General features: G+C 40.5%; 1 protein-coding gene across 2 annotated transcripts in view; it reads left to right on the top strand.

Moving 5' to 3' along the window:
- Nucleotides 1-18,938, top strand: part of SEMA6A (sema domain, transmembrane domain (TM), and cytoplasmic domain, (semaphorin) 6A) — a 130,876-nt gene that overhangs the window by 57,027 nt on the left and 54,911 nt on the right. Inside the window, exons 2-4 of one of the 2 annotated variants that reach the window (XM_011963674.1) lie at nt 11,915-11,921; nt 13,077-13,214; nt 16,081-16,198. In XM_011963674.1, coding sequence (XP_011819064.1) covers nt 13,115-13,214; nt 16,081-16,198 — 218 coding nt within the window. In that variant the 5' untranslated portion in view covers nt 11,915-11,921; nt 13,077-13,114. The remainder of the gene's footprint in view (nt 1-11,914; nt 11,922-13,076; nt 13,215-16,080; nt 16,199-18,938) is intronic. The other variant, XM_011963672.1, reaches the window with a different exon arrangement.

Here is an 18,938-nt window from a genome sequence, read left to right as displayed (position 1 = left end):
CAGGCATTTCCATTGGGGAGAAAATGATTACAGGCTCTGACATCATGGAATCTCCTTTGGAGAAACCACCACCAACTGCACAAAAAGCCTGTGAAGTGCATCCATTTACTACAGAGAGAGAGGAAGGAGTGCTGACTCCCTTGTAGTTGGCTATCAGATGGGAAGAAATGCAGCTCCCTCAGGTGGAGGGGTTGCTGAGCCTGGGGAGGCAGTCGCTTCTGCTGCTTCTGGATGGTGTCACTGACTCATGAGAGGCTTTGAGACCTTTCCACCAAGATTACATCTGCTCTGGGAACATCACTTATTTTGTGGAAGTCTCTCCTTGTTGGTCCCTTGTCTGGAGAGGAGCCTGGAAAACTGTCATCATAAGCCCAGAACATAGGAAATGAAAAATAAGTAACTCAGTCAGCAATTCCTCATCTCTGAATTATTCTTGCAAGTATGATATAACATACACTTTTAAAAATATGTGAAATCAGATTACTTTTTTTTTTAAAATTCTGTGAGAATTTCACAACACACTGTGGGATAATTAAGAGACATTCTCGTTTTAGCAAAACCAGTATTGGGAATTTACTCTCAAGGATTTCCTTTCTCCATCACCTTTTATCCTGTTTTTAATCTCTTCAGAATGAAGGCATGTAGTTTCCCAATCTTTTTTTTTTTCTGAAACCCTTGGGTCATATATGTTTCAGAATTTTAAGTTGTTTAGATTTTAGAAAAGTAACATGGGACACATACACCAGTGGAGTCTGGGGCAATATCTAATAATCATACCTATTCATAATTTGCAGCAAAATGTATAAATATTCATTCTAAGAGGGATAAATACGGACTACAAATAGTCTCATGCCAACTCAAGCTTGTCACACAATGAGTAGAAAAAACATTTTGATTTTCAGGGTTTGTTTTTGTTTTTGTTTTGTTTGTAATTGCAGATAATAAATTGTGTACCTGTACTCCCGAAATGAACTTGGCCTCATCCAGATCTAGAGAAACAGGGGATGGCAAATCGTATTTTTCTTTAAACTTAAGGAGCCTCAGGGCAGACTTCAAAAACAATGAACACCAAAATGATTCCTCCAGATACTGCCTCAGTATGCTCAACCACTTCCCAAAGAACAGGACTGCTCTGTTTGTGCAGTGACCCTGAAGTCACCTGTGTAAGGAGTCAAGTCATCAAGTGGTAGAGACATTCAAACAAACCCATAATTTCCTAGAATTTATTTTCATTCGCTCTGAGGAAGCATATTTTCAGGATGTTTGGGAATAATTATTAATTCTGAAGGTAGGATTTCACATTAAAAGCAAATTAACATTTTATGGGGTGGTACATCCTAGATTTGACTCTGGTTTGGGAAGAGGCACCTCGTGAATGGTCTTCTCTCCATCACTATGCGAACTGATAAACTGCCTTTGGAGAACACCTATGCTATTTTGCTAAGTATATCAAGCCAGGCTAATGAGTCATTTTTGCATGTAAAGTAAATGAGCAAAGCCAATAAAGATATTATATCTATCAAATTTAATAATAGGTTTAAATGTGTGGATTTGCAATTTTCACCCAGCTCACTGAGACAGAAAGCAGGCTTTTTACGGATAAATGAAATGAATTTCCCCAAAAATGTGGGAAAATTATGGAAATTCAAGATACAAGTCTTCCATATCGTATCTGTTCTCGATGTGTCTGGACGTACATAGATAAACAGAGAATCCACTGTGTATACAGATACTTTACTGATAATAAGCACCAGTCAGCATAAATATCATGCTTGGTTATGGAGCAGATCCTGAAATGATACTATGCCTCTTTTTGTATAATCAGAAGCTTGTAATCAAATAGAAACTCTACTTTTGGCTTTCAGGGTTCTGGGAAAGCATCGGTGCTCATTGAAAGAGGCAGGAAATACAATGAGGACTGACATAGGCAACATAGGCAGCAAACACCAAAGGACCTGATGCCAACATTTTAGTTCAAGGAAATGTTTTCACTTTCTTCCTGGTCGTGAGACGGTTTTACCAAAAATGTTGACAAACAACAAGAAAACAGTAAGAATTTATAGGGTTAGGTCAAAGTTTAAATCATCCGTGACTGATGACATTGTTATTTGGGGCTGTTATTCAGAGCTCAATGGAGAGACCTGCAGGTTGTTATTAATTCTGTGGGAGCCACGTTTGAAGTTGACTTCCACTCTAAAAGTGGGGAAAGAACACATGCCTGCAGCCGTTTAAGCCTGAGCAATCCCAGGCAGAGTGGAGATCAGGCAGGTTAAAGTTGTGACTGGGAGATTCTATTTCTATTAACTATACTGAGAGTAAACAGAGGAGAAATTATTAGGGAGAGTCATCCTGTCAAAGTTCAGCAATTGCTTTATTTTAGTTTAAATCCTCTCAGGACTTTGACAAAGGTATGTGGAAAACTCTAGTTGCTAAATTATCTCTGGTTTGCTCCTTTAAAGTCACTCTCCAGATATCTTTTTACTGGCTAGGAAAAATGCTTGGATTCAGGCATATTATTTTTTGCAGTTTGCTTCATTTTTAATAAAATTACAAAGAAAAAGTTAGGGAGAGTAATGCAAAAATAATCCATATACTCAACACCTCAAGCAAATAAATACCAATACTCTGAGCTTATACTTCAGAGCTTCCCCTGCCCCTTCTTCTCTGTCATATTCTTAGAAAAAATAGTAATCAGACACAATCTTTATTCTCAGGTATAATATTTTAAACCAAACTTTCAGTTAAAGGAAAAAATCCATCCATTACTTTAGACAAATGTTTGAAATTCCTTAAGCAAAGAATGAAATAGTCTAATTTGAGTGTCTGCAAATCCAATAAGCATGGAGTTGTCTGTTTTAACACCCTGCTATCTTGACCTGGCCCTTCTACCTGAAATGTCTTGGCTCCCACCTGCCCTCTCCACAGTGAACAGTCATGCAACCCTCTAAGGCTTTCTCCAACCAGAAGCCTTTGCCAGTCATCCCACCTTACATACCTCTGCACCACCTTCACCTTCTAGGTGGTGTTCTTGTCAACAGAGTAATAATTTCTTTTTGAAAGATTATTGTTCTTTGTTTATGTGTTCTATTTTAGAACAATAAGCAAAAGCTATGGGGGACCATCCACTGAATAGTGAGGTCCTGGGGGTGATGCAAGGGGAGGGGCCATTTCCATCTCTATCTGCATCAGCCTCTTAACACAGAGCCTCCCAGTAGAAAACAGGGAATTTGTAAGATGGGAATCAGACAATGGTAGTAATGAACATCAGGCAGCAAGCCAAGGAGAAATGAGTGAATTCTGGCTTCCTTTCTGAAAGTAGCGTAAGGCAGGGAAAGAGCTCACTAAGAGGAGTCAGGAGTTCTCAGCTGCTGCTCATCTTTGCCACTTTTGAGCTGTCCTACATTTGGCAAGTGACCATTTTGGGCCTCAGTTTTCTTAACAGCAAATTATAGAGGCATTTTTTTCTGCATCTGAAGCAGATGTTCGAGTTCAGCAATATCGTAAACAGTTTACACAAGTTTACAAGAAAAAAACAAACAACCCCATTAAAAAGTGGGTAAAGGACATGAACAGACACTTCTCAAAAGAAGACATACATGTGGCCAGCAACATGGAAAAAAACTCAAAATCACTGATCATTAGAGAAATGCAAATCAAAACCACAGTCAGATACCATCTCACACCAGTTAGAATGGCTATTATTAAAAAGTGAAAAAACAACAGATACTAGCGAGGTTGTGGAGAAAAAGGAACGCTTTTTACCCTGTTGGTGGGACTGTAAATTAGTTCAACCATTGTAGAAGACAATGCAGTGATTCCTCAAAAACAGAGGGCAGAAATATCATTAGGCCCAGCAATCTCATTACTGGGTATATACCCAAAGGAACATAAATTGTTCTGATATAAAGACACATGTATATACATGCTCATTGCAGCGCTATTCACAATAGCAAAGACATGGACTCAACCTAATTGCCCATCAACGATAGACTGGATATAAAGAAAATGTGGTACATATACACCATGGAATACTATGCAGCCGTTAAAAGAAACAAGATCAAGTCCTTTGCAGGGACATGGATGGAGCTGGAAGCCATTATCCTTAGCAAACTAATACAAGAATAGAAAACCAAACACTGCATGTTCTCACTTCTAAGTGGGAGCTAAATGATGAGAACACATGGACACATGAGGAAGAACAGCACACACTGAGGCCTGTCAGAGGGCAGGGCATGGAAGGAGGGAGAGCATCAGGAAGAATAGCTAGTGGATGCTGGGCTTAATACTTGGGTGATGGGATGATCTGTGCAGCGAACCACCATGGCACACGCTTACCTATGTAACAAACCTGAGCATCCTGCACGTGTACCCCTGAATTCAAAATAAAAGTTGGAAATTAAAAAAAAAAAAAAAAGAAAATCAAGAGGAAGGTTTGGAAATGAAGGTAATGATTACAGTCTGGGGACATATTGTGTGAGTTTTACAAGTAAGCCATACATCTTAGTAGAGTTTTCCAGAGGAATTATACAAAATCAGGTCTAGAATTCTCAAACTAAAGGTTTAGATTAAGAGTTAAAAATTAAGTCCCTTGCCAGGTGTGGTGGCTCACGCCTGTAATCCTAGCACTTTGGGAGGCCCAGGTGGGCAGATCACCTAAGGTCAGGAGTTTGAGACCAGCCTGACCAACATGGAGAAACCCCGTCTCTACTAAAAACAAACTTAGCTGGGCATGGTGGTGCATGCCTATAATCCCAGCTACTTGGGAGGCTGAAGCAGGAGAATCACTTGAACCCATGAGGAGGAGGTTGCGGTGAGCTGAGATCGCACCATTGCATTCCAGCCTGGGCAACAGGAGTGAAACTCCCATCTCAAAAAAAAAGCTGATTTATAATGGATACCCCCATTTACCGTGATATGATTAGTATGCATTGTATGTCTGTATCAAAACATCTCATGTACCGTATAAATATATACACCTACCATGGACCCACAAAAATTACAAATAAAATTCAAAACAAGGTAGCCACCTTTAAGCCAACAACAAACCAACAAAGAACGTTTACAAAGATGGAGACAGCAAAAAGCTAGGGCATGCCATAAGTAAGCCTGGTTAAGACTGTTGCAGACTTCTGAGATGAAGATAGTTTGCCACAACACTTTCAGGCCTACTAAGGTCATGACTAGAGCCCAGTGGGCCATGAGGCTGTATCTGAAACATCCAAGTAAAGTGCAATAAATGTGCAATAAACATCCAAGTAAAGTGCATTGGCTCGGGGCTGTGTGTTTGGGGTGGGGGGTGGTGGGTAGAGAGAAAGAAAACCAGCATAGCAAAGAATCAACTGAAAGGCAAGACTTGCCTTCTCCCTCAAAAGATAATAGGTATACAACCAACCTTTATTTTTCGAAAAGGTTTTTTTTTTTTTCTAGAAGTACTTACGAATTCACAGTTTTTCTATGCTTTTGTGATAGTGGTTTCAGATCTAAAATGGAGCATCTATTATACCCAGTCGATATTTATTATTATCTTCCATTGAATGCCATCATCACTCTCCAAAATGTGTTGAAGTTAGGTCTGTGGCATTTCCCTTTCCTCCAAAATGGGTGCTTTTATGTCTCTGTTAATGGCTGAGAGGAGGAGGAAAGAAAGACCGGATGGTTTATTAAGAGGCTGGAGCTATTTTTCTCATTTGCCCGAACCTTATATCTTAATGCAAATACCACTGAACAGGTGGCCCTCATGGTTCCTGCAAACTGGGTACAGTAAAGGCTTCAAACAGGATCAATGGGGCCCAGGTTGTTTCTAATTACAATGGGATGTGTTCTTTGACCCAGCTCCGCATCCTGTGGATAGCAGCATCCTCCTAATGCTGCAGTCCTTGAAACAGAGCTGTCCAGGTCAGTTAAGGATGCCTACTATTTAAACACTCATTACTTCTTTAAATTTTCCTCGGGTGCAAGAATGATCAGCAGTTGCAGTCTCTGTGAAGCAGGTTTCCAGCTGGATATTCAACACAAACACCTGCTTTCCCATCTCTCTGTGTGGACAGAGGTTCCTTATTGACTTGAGATATGTCCACATCTGTTTATCCTATCAGCTACTGAAGCAGGCAACTTTGTTCCTACCCTTTGCAACTGACACTGTTCTCTATGATGTGTTGATGTTAAAACATCACGGTTGAGGGAGGCTGCAAGCAGGCAAGTGGTTCTACTTAACAGTGTTGTTCGTGAGAGAATCAATTTCTCCTAAAACTGGTTGAGAAGCATTTGCATCTTTCTATCACCTTAAGACTGCAATCACAGGGCCATAAAGTGGAATGAGGCTTTGCATGCCTACATGTTTGGGAGCAACTGTGTACTCCCTTTATAGATTTTTATTACTGAAGCCATTAGGGACTTTCAGCCATTTCGTCCACATAAGCATAGATGCATCAGCCTATATATGATCTTAAGTGCAGTTTCCATTTACGCCAGCACCTTTCTCTTTCCAATCTTTCTTCTGTTCCTTTTTCTTTAATGCCCTGGGAAGGACATAAACTTTGGCATTCTACAGACCTGGCTTTGCATTTTGTCTTTACCCTTTGACTACTGTGCTGTAAATACAGTTGGCCCTCTCTATCCATGGGTTCCACAGCAGTGGATTCAACCAACCACTGATAGAAAAAATATATATTTTTTAAATTGCATCTGTACTGGACATCTACAGACTTCTTTTTCCTGTCGCTTTTCCCTAAGCAATACAGTGAAACAATGATTTACATAGCATTTACATTGTATTATGTATTATAAATAATCTAGAGATGATTTAAAGTATACAGGAGGATGTGCATAGGTTACATGCAAAAAACTATACCATTTTATTCAAGGGACTTGAGCATCCCCAGATTTTGGAATCTTTGGGGAGGTCCTGGGACGAATCCCCCACAGATACTGAAGGACAACCGTATTTACTATGTGCTGCCTAGACACGTTACTTCACCTCCCTGAATCGCAGTTTACTCTTGTGTTTACAACAGAGATAATAAGGCCTTTCTCTCTGGGTTGCTGTGATGTTTCAATAAAGTAATAGGCATATGTACCTTGTACACAGAAGATACTCAGTAAACCCCCACTTTCACCCAGTCCTTTCTTTATTTTCCACATCATTATGTTTCTTTGCATTACTGTGAATGCCATGATTTACATTTTTTAAAAACCACACAATGTTTGTGTGACTCCCAAGACAGACTCTCCAGCCTCTCCAAGTGCCCACCTCCAGAGATAAGAAGCTCAGTGACTTGAAGTGGGTGGGGGAGAGAGAAGGAGGGAGGGAGAGAAGGGGACTTCTCCTCCCACTGAAGCTCTAGAACACTAGAAGCTAATCTAGGACCTCCCCGAGAATTTTGTAAGGAAGTCCAAGAAAAACTATTAAAAAGTAATTTTTAGTATCTTAGCTGAAGAATAAATAAATATTTATTGAGGACTATGGAGAGTCTCCAAGACACTATATTACCCATATAAAGAAGGGGAAACTGAGGCTCAAAGAGCTTAAGCATCTTGCCAGAGGTCCCAGCTAGTAAGGGGGAAAGGGGGTTTCAAAACGCAGGTTTCACCCTCTGCTCTCTTCTGTTCTCCTATGTTATTGCAATAGTTTGATTTCATGTAGGAGCTTTTAAATCAATTTCAATTTAGACTTTTGGAGGCAGTCACACTGTACAGACAAAGATGATGTCCAAAAACTTGAGTTAATAAAAATGAAAATTTTAGATTTAGTGTAAAACTCAACTGAAGTCTAAATAAGATTAAATGGCAACAACAGTGTTCTCTGTGGTCAGATTAGCACTGCTTATCTACCCGAACTGTGTCCTGAAGTTGAGACTAGGCAGTACAGCAGGCTGGGATTTCTTTGCTCTCGCTTGATGAACTTTTCACCACTTTTCATGATGTGCCTATTGCAGTCCAGTGAGAGCTACATCGAAGAGAGTTCGTTCTACCCCTCATGCTTGCCACAAACAGTACCACACATTGACACGCTGAATATCCCTAGAGTTTCCAAACCACATGCTGCTTAGGAGCAACCAGGAAAGAGTGTAGAGGGAAAAATGAGCCCCGTTGGCCTGTTTGTTTTGGAAAGGTCACTTGCCCCCCTGCAGAGAACTTTTTCTGCCTGCCCTCCTTGGTGATCTGAGAGTGGCTGACACAACAACAAGAGCCCAGCTACATTTCCAGTGCCCTTTAGGACAAAGAGGAAAGGTGTGTGGAGGTCCAACCCCTCACCCTGCCTCAGCCTGGGCCACCTTATTCCCCCTGCTGCCCCTACCTCATCTCTCCAGGTGATGTTCCTGGCCTTGGAATGTGTTACAACATGACCCAGAGACAGGCCACTCCCTGTACCATCCTTCCTAATCGCGCTGTCTCTCTCTTTCACACACACACACACACACACACACGCCCTGAGAGACACCCTTCTTCACTGAGGCAGAATCACTTAGAACAGTGCCATCACAGAGCCAGAGGAATCTTATAGACCATTACATTTCATATCCTTTCCTTTTACAGGTGAGGAAACTGGGAGCTAGGGAGGCTAACTTGCCCAGGGTCAACGCTATTAATGTGCCCTTCCTTCTGCTAATGACAGCAGGAATTGTTGGTCATCTTTAAAACTTCATATGATATTAGAAAATGAGCTTTTTAAAAGAATTACTGAGACATGGTAGTAAGTGACTTTCCTCATGGAAAAATAGTGCCACTATTATCATTTCCTCTTTATTTCAAGCCCACACTTGGAGCTGTTAAGAGCATTTTGTATTTGCAAGTTTCCAGATGATATATTATTTTTCACATCACTATCCCTTATCGTTAAAATGTTCCCTGTGTGCCAACATTCTGGAAGATGCTGCCATGTGTACCAAGTCGAACACAAATTGTATTCGCACAGTCAAGGCCTCCATGCAGTTTGATGCACCAAGCGTTTATGCATCGTTTGCTGCAGCTGGACATGTGGACAGTTTGTGGGGCAGCCCAACCAGGTCTCTAAAACAAGCAATGTTCATTAATTTGCGTGTATAGACAGTGGGTTCCACATGGTCCACTTGCTAAGGCTGCTCAGCCACTTGCAGATGATGGTCAAGAGAAACAATACCTCATGCAGCAGCGTTGATGTCCTGTACCTGGGTAGCATAAAGGTTCCCTCTGAGCCTTCAAGAGCAGGCAGATGAGGTTAATGGGTAAGAAAGGCCTCCTAAGAGAGTGGGAAGGGGTGGGAATGTTTCCAACTGCAGAGAGCCCTATTTGGGACAGCCAATGCTCAACTCCAGAGTTTTGTCAGGTGGGGACTTGGACTAGCAAAGCCCGACCTCTGATTTTTTTAAAGAAGTCAGAAATCTGGAGTTGTTTATTAAATCTCCTATTTTTCCCTCAATGTTGCTAATTTAGGTTTTTTCTTCTCTGTGAGTCAGTTTCTGCCAGGTACTACAAGTTTGTGAGTCCCCATAGAATTTTCCAGGGCAGAATTTGGAGGATAGTTGGGCAGAGGATTAGAACTAGTGTCAGGGGTTAGCCTGAGTGGTACTCTGGCTGGGTCCACTTGTCATGGCTTCCCAGTCCTTGTGGCTTATTAAACTGACTCATTAGAAGTAAGATGTGGCAATTGATGGACTCATTCTCTGACTTTGTAATCATTTCCAGCTCCACTGCCATCCCTTTTGCTTCACGCTTGGCTGACACAATGACCCGCTGTATATCAAGGGTGTGGGAGGTAGGGGTGTGCATAAATGGAAGCTCTAGTAATTGAAAATAATTTATTATTTTTAAAAAATTATCAGCATGAATGCATTCACAGGGTTTTCAGACAGTCCTTCTTTTGGTCTCCTTTGTTTCGTCTTCAATCTGGAATACCTGAAAGCTAGTTTCCTGGCCAATTAGCATTCTGCATGGTTCATTTGGCTCATGGCAACCAATAATCACAACACTATTTGTACATCACAGTTCTGTGATCCAATTTGGGCTTAAAAACTGTAGGGAAAAATTATTGTGAAAAATATTTTTGTTTGGGTGTAGATAATCGATACAAATTAATTTCAGATGAACCTAAATAGACCTGATAAATTCACTAAGCAGATGCTATTAAAATGAAGAATGTTCTTAAGGTTTTCTGTGAATTTGGGGGTTTGGGGCAAATTAGGATTATAACTTTGTAGTAGTGGTATGTTTTACAAAGGCCATTTCACTTCAGGCTAAGAAGAGTGAAAGGCTGAGACAAGTAGATGGAAAATCGAGATATAATAGGCTTACTTATGAAGTAAATGCTTTTATTTAGAATCCTTATATTGACAGTCCTCCTTTATCTAACTTTCTGAATAGCTGCTTAAGTCTAAGTTATATTTAGCCTATATAAGCACAGTCACAGACAGGGAAATCGACAAATGTTTGCAGATACCTATAAATATGCTGCATGTGGGTAGCACTTTTCAAATTTTGAAAGTGACTTAAACAGCCTCTTAAATTGCAGCAACACAGCTCACTCGAGGTTTATAAACTCAGTGTTCAGTTCTTGTTTTTGTTCTCCTGGGCTGGTGTGAGTCTGTACTGCGTGATCTCTTAGGAAGCAGACCCAAGCCTGTGTTCTTTGGATGAGAAATGACAATGTTATGGAATTGGGATCCCTCCGCAAAGCAATCATTTCAACAAGAAAATTTGTTGTCTACATATTTACAAGGGTTAGGGCCCAAAATTGAGTAGAAAGGGAATAATACATCAAAACTTCAACTGAAGAAAATTTTAAAGTGTTCACGTGGACCGACCAAGGTGAACCAATACTTCCAGATCACTTTCACCCGCATGATGTACGTGTTAACTACCTGATGATATAATGATAGAAAGACATATAAAACAGGTGTTTTTCCTGGCAGAGAGCCCTGCTGTAAACCCGGAGATATTTAAATGACATATCTCAGCCATGATGCTGGCGGCAGGGATAGCCAGAATAGCCATTGACTTGCATAATAGATTTCTTCTGCATGCATTGCTCTTCCTGCCAGCTTCTGGGGTTGACAATTTCACATTTGACACATGCAATCTTAAGATGGAAAAAATTAAAATTGGGGGATATAATAAAGTAGCAGGACATTGTCTTGTTAGCTTGTAGGACATTTGCACCAAAATGAACGCAGTTGTTGAAGGATGGAGACTCATTTGTCATGTCAAGAAAAATTAAGCCTTAAAAGCGTACATACATCTCTAAACATTTCCAAAGGAATGAGAATCAGACTTTTGAGTTTCCTCTTTTCTTCCATTATATGCTACAGATTCTCTGAGGCAATATGCTTCTGTATAATACTGTTCTTGAGCTCCTGGTAAAAGTTGCCAGTTCTCCCTGCCCCCTCCCCCTCCCGCCAGATGCTTTCTCTCCTAAAATCTAACAGCTGCCTGGTGTCTTGTGTATGTTTTACTTACTTTTGTGATTTATTTCTCCCCTTTAATACTGTACTGAACAGGAGCCATGAGAAGCAAATCGGGGCACTTCAGAGCTTCTTTCCTTTGAGTTCAGATTCTCTAGGATAGGAAGAACTGGCAAATAAATGAATGAATAGACTCTTGCTTTTCACCTGTCTAATAAATACATGTTTTTGTCTCTTCGTAATGGTTCACCCTTATGAACAAGTAATCATTTAAAGTTTAATTTTAATCTACACATCAGAGATGGAGATATGGAACTGTTGAGGCTTTTCTCTCGATCTCTCTCCCTCTTTGATTTTCAAGATAAAGCAAATTCATTAATGTGCACCTTTCAATTGAAGAAATGCTTAAGACCTAGCTGTGTCTGTGAAATTATAAGTTACAGTGCAACACTTGGGACTGATGAATACTTTTTTGGCATGAAGAGAAGAGACATAGGTATGTAATCAAAATGGTGTTCCAAAAAGCGTTAAGTTAGCAGTTTGTTTGCCAAATTAACTTTCAAAGACATCTAGGTTACTAAGTTTGACATTTCTACACACAAATCTTAAACGATTGATGGATTACTGTAAAATAGCTTTGTTCAAAAAAGATAATCTTTGGCAGGCTACTTCAAAGAGTTTACTGCTCTGGAAAGATGAAAAGATATCCTCATTTTACATTAATTTTCATGATAGATCAATGCTTATTTGCAATATGCCTGAGAATTAAGTGATATTTACCATATTATGAGTCTTTTTTTTTTCACTGTATCCAGCAGTCCCACATGGGATTGTTTTTGTTTCCAAGATTTAGGAGAATTTTTCTGCTCATAAAGAGCTTTGTCAAGAAAATACAGATGGGTAGAACAGCATATCTGACATTTTTATTCACTACTATTTCACTGCAAGGAAGTACTGAGACTAAAATATGCAGAGATATGACTTTTTAAATCAACAATACCGTTTCAGAATGCGGTTTCAGATTCTCCTTGTAGTAATCTTTAGAGTGTGAAAGGGTCTGCCTACTTCTCTTTAAATATAGATTGTGTGACTTTATTTATTTATGTCTAAGTCACTGTAGAATGACATAAGTCAGGGGTGAATATTTCAATTAAGGGGTCAAGCAGGTAATGGAAATCAGTAAAGAGGACGAGTTGTAGGTGTGTGTGTGTGTGCGCGTGTGTACGTCTGCACCTGTGTGTTGGAAGTGGAGGTGTGGTGCCTAAGGAAACTGTCATTTAGGGCAGTATGGCAGGTATTTTGATTTTTACAAAGAAATTGAAAAATCTAGATTAATATCAGAAATCTCCTATTTTTCGATATTGGCAATCACCTCAAATTTCTGAGTGATTTTGAATGCAGAGTTCCATGATTGTGCAATAGCCATCTATAAAAGCCTAAAGATGGCTCAGGATAAAGGAACTAAAGCTCTTTGTCCCATACTGGAGAAACTTTGCAAAAGGGCTCAGATGCATGGGGAAAGAGGTAGCAGCAGGTAACGAGTACAAGTTCCAAACACAAAAATCAGCGAATTCACCATGTAGAAGATGTAAAGCGGAGGCTTTTTTTTTTCCTCTTGAATTTATCTTTAAGGGTATTTCATTTTATGGCATTGAACAAAGCTGACTTGGAAAAAAAAATCTGTTCTTCACTTTTTGGCAGGGTGAAGTAGAGAAATAAAGTCTCCCCGCTGAACTACTATGAGGTCAGAAGCCTTGCTGCTCTATTTCACACTGCTACACTTTGCTGGGGCTGGTTTCCCAGAAGATTCTGAGCCAATCAGTATTTCGCATGGCAACTGTAAGTACCCATGGTCTCACTCACTGTCTCCCTTTGAGAACATTTTAGCCTGAATTGGACTAGCAAAAAAATAGAAATGAAAAATGAAATAGAAAAGGTGACTTCTTAGACCTCTGTACATGGCAAAGGTGGATAATTGAAGTCTACTCAAATTGATAGGATGACTTTTCTATAACTCCATCAGATGTTGTTGTGGGGACATGTGTGAGGATTTGAAACGTCCCTTGTAACCCTGATGAAGTCTCAGCTACTACCTGGAGGCCATGGTATGGTGTTCATGTCTTAAAATCAGCTCTGGCCGGGCGCGGTGGCTCACGCCTGTAATCCCAGCACTTTGGGAGGCCGAGATGGGCGGATCACGAGGTCAGGAGATCGAGACCATCCTGGCTAATACGGTGAAACCCCGTCTCTACTAAAAATACGGAAAAAAAAACAAAACAAAAAAACTAGCTGGGCGACGTGGTGGCGCCTGTAGTCCCAGCTACTCGGGAGGCTGAGGCAAGAGAATGGCGTGAACCCGGGAGGCGGAGCTTGCAGTGAGCTGAGATCCGGCCACTGCACTCCAGCCTGGGCCACAGAGCGAGACTCCACCTCAAAAAAAAAAAAAAAAATCACCTCTGTGGGAGAATATCACTCTGATCTGGGTATTGGCAGTGTTATATTACTCACCTTTACATACACTTCATATATAGGGATTGTTGCAAAATATGAACAAAAAACAATGACCATTTTGGAGTACTTCAGAGAAAATTATTTTTTTTTTGGACTTAGAAGTTACATGGTTAATAGACTTGGGTAAAGAGTAATTTTGAATGTATAGAGGACCCATTTTAACTGTTTACAACTTTCCTTTGGTCTCTGCTTCATCGTCAGGAGTAGATACTGACATGATTAAGAATTCAGTTGTCTCCTCAAAAGAGGAGAGTCCTGCCTATGTGTTGCATGGAACATTCAATGTACCACTTTTTTTCATGCCTGTCAAAAGACTTAAGTATTTTATTACAATAAAAATGTAAGAGAGCATTTTTTTCTAAATATCTCTTTTCATAGTAATCACCCCAAAACAAACACTGAGTGAGCCATAGAAAGGTGTCTAACATTAATAAGGAATACTAAGGAGATCCAAATATGCCCAGTGTTCAGCTGTTCTTTCTGGGTTGGAAGAAAATGAGGTAGCAAAACTGACACACAAAACAATTAGAGAGTCCAAAGTCAAAGGGCATTATTAAGAACAAATGTGTAGTTCAAGATCATCACTCCTGAAATGGCAGAGTCCACCTAACTCAAGGTTCTAAACTTAATAAACATTTATTTATTTCTATTTGAGGTAAGATTTCTGTCTTGGATGCCCTAAGTATAGACAGGACTCCAGGGCCAGGTGTGGTGGCTCATGCCTGTAATCCCAGCACTTTGGGAGGCCGAGGTGGGCGGATTATGAGGTCAGGAGATGGAGACCATCCTGGCTAACATGGTGAAACCCTGTCTCTACTAAAATACGAAAAAAAAAAAAAAAAATTTAGATGGGCATGGTGGTGTGCGCCTGTAGTCCCAGCTACTCAGGAGGCTGAGGCAGCAGAATCGCTTGAATCCGGGAGGTGGAGATTATAGTGAGCCGAGATCACACCACTGCACTCCAGCCTGGTGACAGAGTGAGACTCCATCTCAAAGAAAAAAAAAAAAGAAGGGACTCCAGCCCAAGTGGATTGCTATCAACCACCCCTCTGTGGTCACTCAAATCCATGATCTTGGAGACATTTGAATTGTTTTAGCAATCTCCTTGATGAATGGGTACATGAAATTTCAAAGCAGTGGAAGGGAAAGCACAAGATTGTCTTATACCAAGCTCTCTTGTGAATAAAATATAGTAAGACTCCTGATAAGATACCCATTGTGAGTAATGGTCAGATACTACAAGGGTGTGAAGTGAGGGTCTAAGCATAAATCTGTGAATGGTTCTAGTCATTATTTACACCCCCACCCCTCTCCAGAAAACAAGTGCCTTTTAAATGTGGCTCATCTTTCTTTCCTCCTGAGTTTCTCTGGAGGCTCACCAGTGCTCTCAAGATTGTAAGTGTAAAGGCAGAGATGTTGAGATGTAGGTATTTTTAAAGGTCAGATCTGAATCCAAATTGCCCACTCTCAGCCAAAGAGAACTATAGGAAAAGAGAAATAATGCTCATTGACTCACCAAGTCAGGGAAAATTTCAGATCACCTGACTGGCTACACTCAGTTTGACCCTGTCCTGTCAAAGCCCACATTTCTGTGAAATTGTTAGCCAACTGCTTAACTCAAGAGTGAACTTCCCACAGTTCCTAGAATGCCAACCAACCTCGCAGGGCTGCCTTCAATAGTGGATTATTCCAACTGGACGCCTGTGGAGACTGTATTTTTCTTCTGGCTCCTGGACAAGGGCTCTCGCCTCCAGACCACATTGCATTTGTGGTGATTGATGGGAAGGCTGCTTTGAAATAGTTTTGTCCCGAGACAAGATCTTTGGCAGACTGCCTCCTCAGGCTTAGCTCTACAGAAGATGAAAAGAAAACTGTGGAAGAAAAGAGCACCTTCATGCAAAGCGTTCACTAGCAAGTTGAGCCCTGAGAAAGAGAGACAAATCAAAAATTGTGACACTTAGAAATATAAATCCAGGCTTATTATCATCTAGAAATGAAACTAACTTGATGAACCTTAAAGAGCACTCTTCTATCATATTTCCTAAAATAACAGACTCATATGGAAATGGAAAATGGTGGCATGGTGTGACTTAAACACGGCTTTCTTTTGTGGCCTGTCCCCCTCCCCTCCCTACCCTGTCAATTCCTGGCTTGATTTGTTTCTCCTTTCTTGCCCCATCTCCTCTTTTCACAGATACAAAACAGTATCCGGTGTTTGTGGGCCACAAGCCAGGACGGAACGCCACACAGAGGCACAGGCTGGACATCCAGATGATTTTGATCATGAACGGAACCCTCTACATTGCTGCTAGGTACGGGGCCCTTTCCCCTTGTCTGCCTTCAGAGTGTCCAAAAGCCCAAGGTCCTAAATTTACCAGCTCTGCATTATTTTTGAGATCTTGAGGTTTCTAAATAGAGTGTTATTTAATTTAAAGGCTCCTGTAATTTGTCAAGCAATCATTATTTCAAAACTGTCTGTGTCTGTTTAACCCTATGTGGATTTAAATAGAAATAATAGCATATTTGGGCACTTACACTCAAATAATCCACTGTTTATCTTCAACATATATGCAAATATTTATTCAAGCACCCATTAGAATGCTCTGCTCCTCAGTACTTTGTTTGTTTGTTTGAGATGGAGTTTTCGCTCTCATTGCCCAGGCTGGAGTGCAATGGCACAATCTCAGCTCACCGAAACCTCCCTCTCGTGAGTTCAAGCAATTCTTTTGCCTCAGCCTCCCAAGTAGCTGGAATAACAGGCATGCACCATCACGCCTGGCTAATTTGCTATTTTTAGTAGAGACAGGGTTTCACTATGTTGGTCAGGCTGGTCTTGAACTCCTGACCTCAGGTGATTCACCCACCTTGGCCTCCCCAAGTGCTGGGATTACAGGCCTGAGCCACCTCATCTGGCCTAATACTTATTTGTTAAATTAAGTAGAATGTGTAAACATGTATTATATAGTGTAAATGTAGGTGTGTGCATTAAACCTATTTGTATTTTTTGCAGTTATCATATATATCATTCATAATATATATCATCACTTTGAAAGAACGGCAATGACAACCAAAGAAAGCATAGTATATATTTCAGAAGGTTTTTATTTGGTTTTAGTAAAAAAAATATTCATCCATTGGGGAAATGTTATTTAGACAGACAGACTGACGTCTTAAGGCTGAATGGCATGGTAAGAATACGGCTCAAACAGGGATCACATAAATTTAGGCTTTTGTTATAATTCTGCCCTTAATTTAGCCGGACCACAACTTCTGTGGCCATAAGTATCCTCTGCCAAATGAGATGTTGTATTTGATTACCTTAATGAAGTCCCTAAGGAGTCCAACAATATATGATCCTCCATTTTGGCAGTGTGTAGCTATTCAAAATAATTCCAAATGAACAGCAATATGGAGCACTATCTTATAGTGTTCCCTGTGGTCTTTCTTGGCTCTACACTGTTTAATCATTTCACACTAGGGAGAAGAAATGGTGATTATGCTTTTTTTGAAACAGCATTTCACTCCCATTGTCCAGGCTGGAGTGCAGTGGCGCGATCTCAGCTCACTGCAACTTCCTCCTCCTCACCAGTGTTAAAGCAATTCTCCTGCCTCAGCCTCCTGAGTAGCTGGGACTACAGGCACCTGCCACCACGCCCAGCTAATTTTTGTATCTATTTTTAGTAGAGATGGGGTTCCACCATGTTGACCAGGCTGGTCTCGAACTCCTGACCTTCAAGTGGTCCACCCACCTCGACCTCTCAAAGTGCTGGAATTGCAGGTGTGAGCCACCATACCCGGCCTAGAAATGGAGATCGTTTCTATCTGGCATAAGGAAAGAACAAGTAAATAACAGTGGTTGATTCTTCTAAAGCACTTAGATGTTCTGAGGTGACAAGCTGTGCAACATAAAGTTAAAAACAAAACGAAACAAAAAAAAAACGGCTAGACTAAAACGTCCTGAAACTGCCCCTAACTGGGCTACAGGAAGCAATGTCCAAATGCTTTTCTAAAGTTTTACTTTACAAATACTTATACAGTATATACAACTAGCATGCTGTGCACATACAATTAACAAACGTAGCTGTAGATTATTTATGAATGTCAATTCATCCAATCCTGGAAACAACCCTATAAGAAGGAGCTGTTATTATTCCCATGTCTAATAGGAGGAATCCAAGGGACAGATAGGTGAAATGATGGGGCCAAAGTGACAGAAGCAGGATTTGAACCAGGATGGTCTTGCTCCAGAGTCCATGCTGTCATTCCCTGTACTTGGCTGCATACTGAGGAATAGAGCTGGTACTGTTTGTCCTGAGAATACCCTTGTAATCGCTGTTGCCCAAGAACATGGTCATTGTGAGTAGTCATCACAAAGCCTTTCCATAAGATGCTCAGTAGTCACCTCTCTGATAGAATACCAGCTCCTTCTTAAATGTCATTTTTATTTTCCTAAACATAATAGGGTTGGAAAATGACATTAGTACTCAAGGGCTGATCAAAACAAATGATAAAACATTGAATCTGTGAGAAATAGGTTGACTTAAGAATCTCTTGTGAATTGTTCACTTTCCAATTGAGTCTCCGGGGGAAAAAATGGTATAACAGACTGCCCTTGTACTCAATGATTTAGCAGCGCGTGGACCACAGGTTCCAGGGCTACACGAGTATTAGCAGCAAGGTCCTATGCAGACTTAAAAGTGACCATTATTCTAGCTCATTAAAACCAAGACAGTTTTATTCTAACTCCTCACCCCAAGGAAGGTAAGGGAAAGAAGAAATAGAAGGATAAAAAGAAGAAACACACTAATATTTTTGAAACTATCAGATAAACTCATCTTTGATTAGAGGTCAAGTTTATATCACTATAGCATTGACATGTTGGTTTTCACACCATACGCAGCCACTTCCTCTCAACACATACCCTTAGAAAAATTCTTGAAGGGGTTCCACGCCCACCATATTTAGGGCCTCTTCTCTCCTTTTAATTTTACACTTTATTTTTACACTTCCAACTTTAATTCACTTTAATTTTACACTTCCCAACATTGCTCT

Source organism: Colobus angolensis, unplaced genomic scaffold, assembly GCF_000951035.1.
Source record: "Colobus angolensis palliatus isolate OR3802 unplaced genomic scaffold, Cang.pa_1.0 Scaffold62, whole genome shotgun sequence".
NCBI lineage: Eukaryota > Metazoa > Chordata > Mammalia > Primates > Cercopithecidae > Colobus > Colobus angolensis.
Note: the sequence above shows the minus strand (reverse complement) of the source record. Positions and strands in the feature narration are given on the sequence as shown.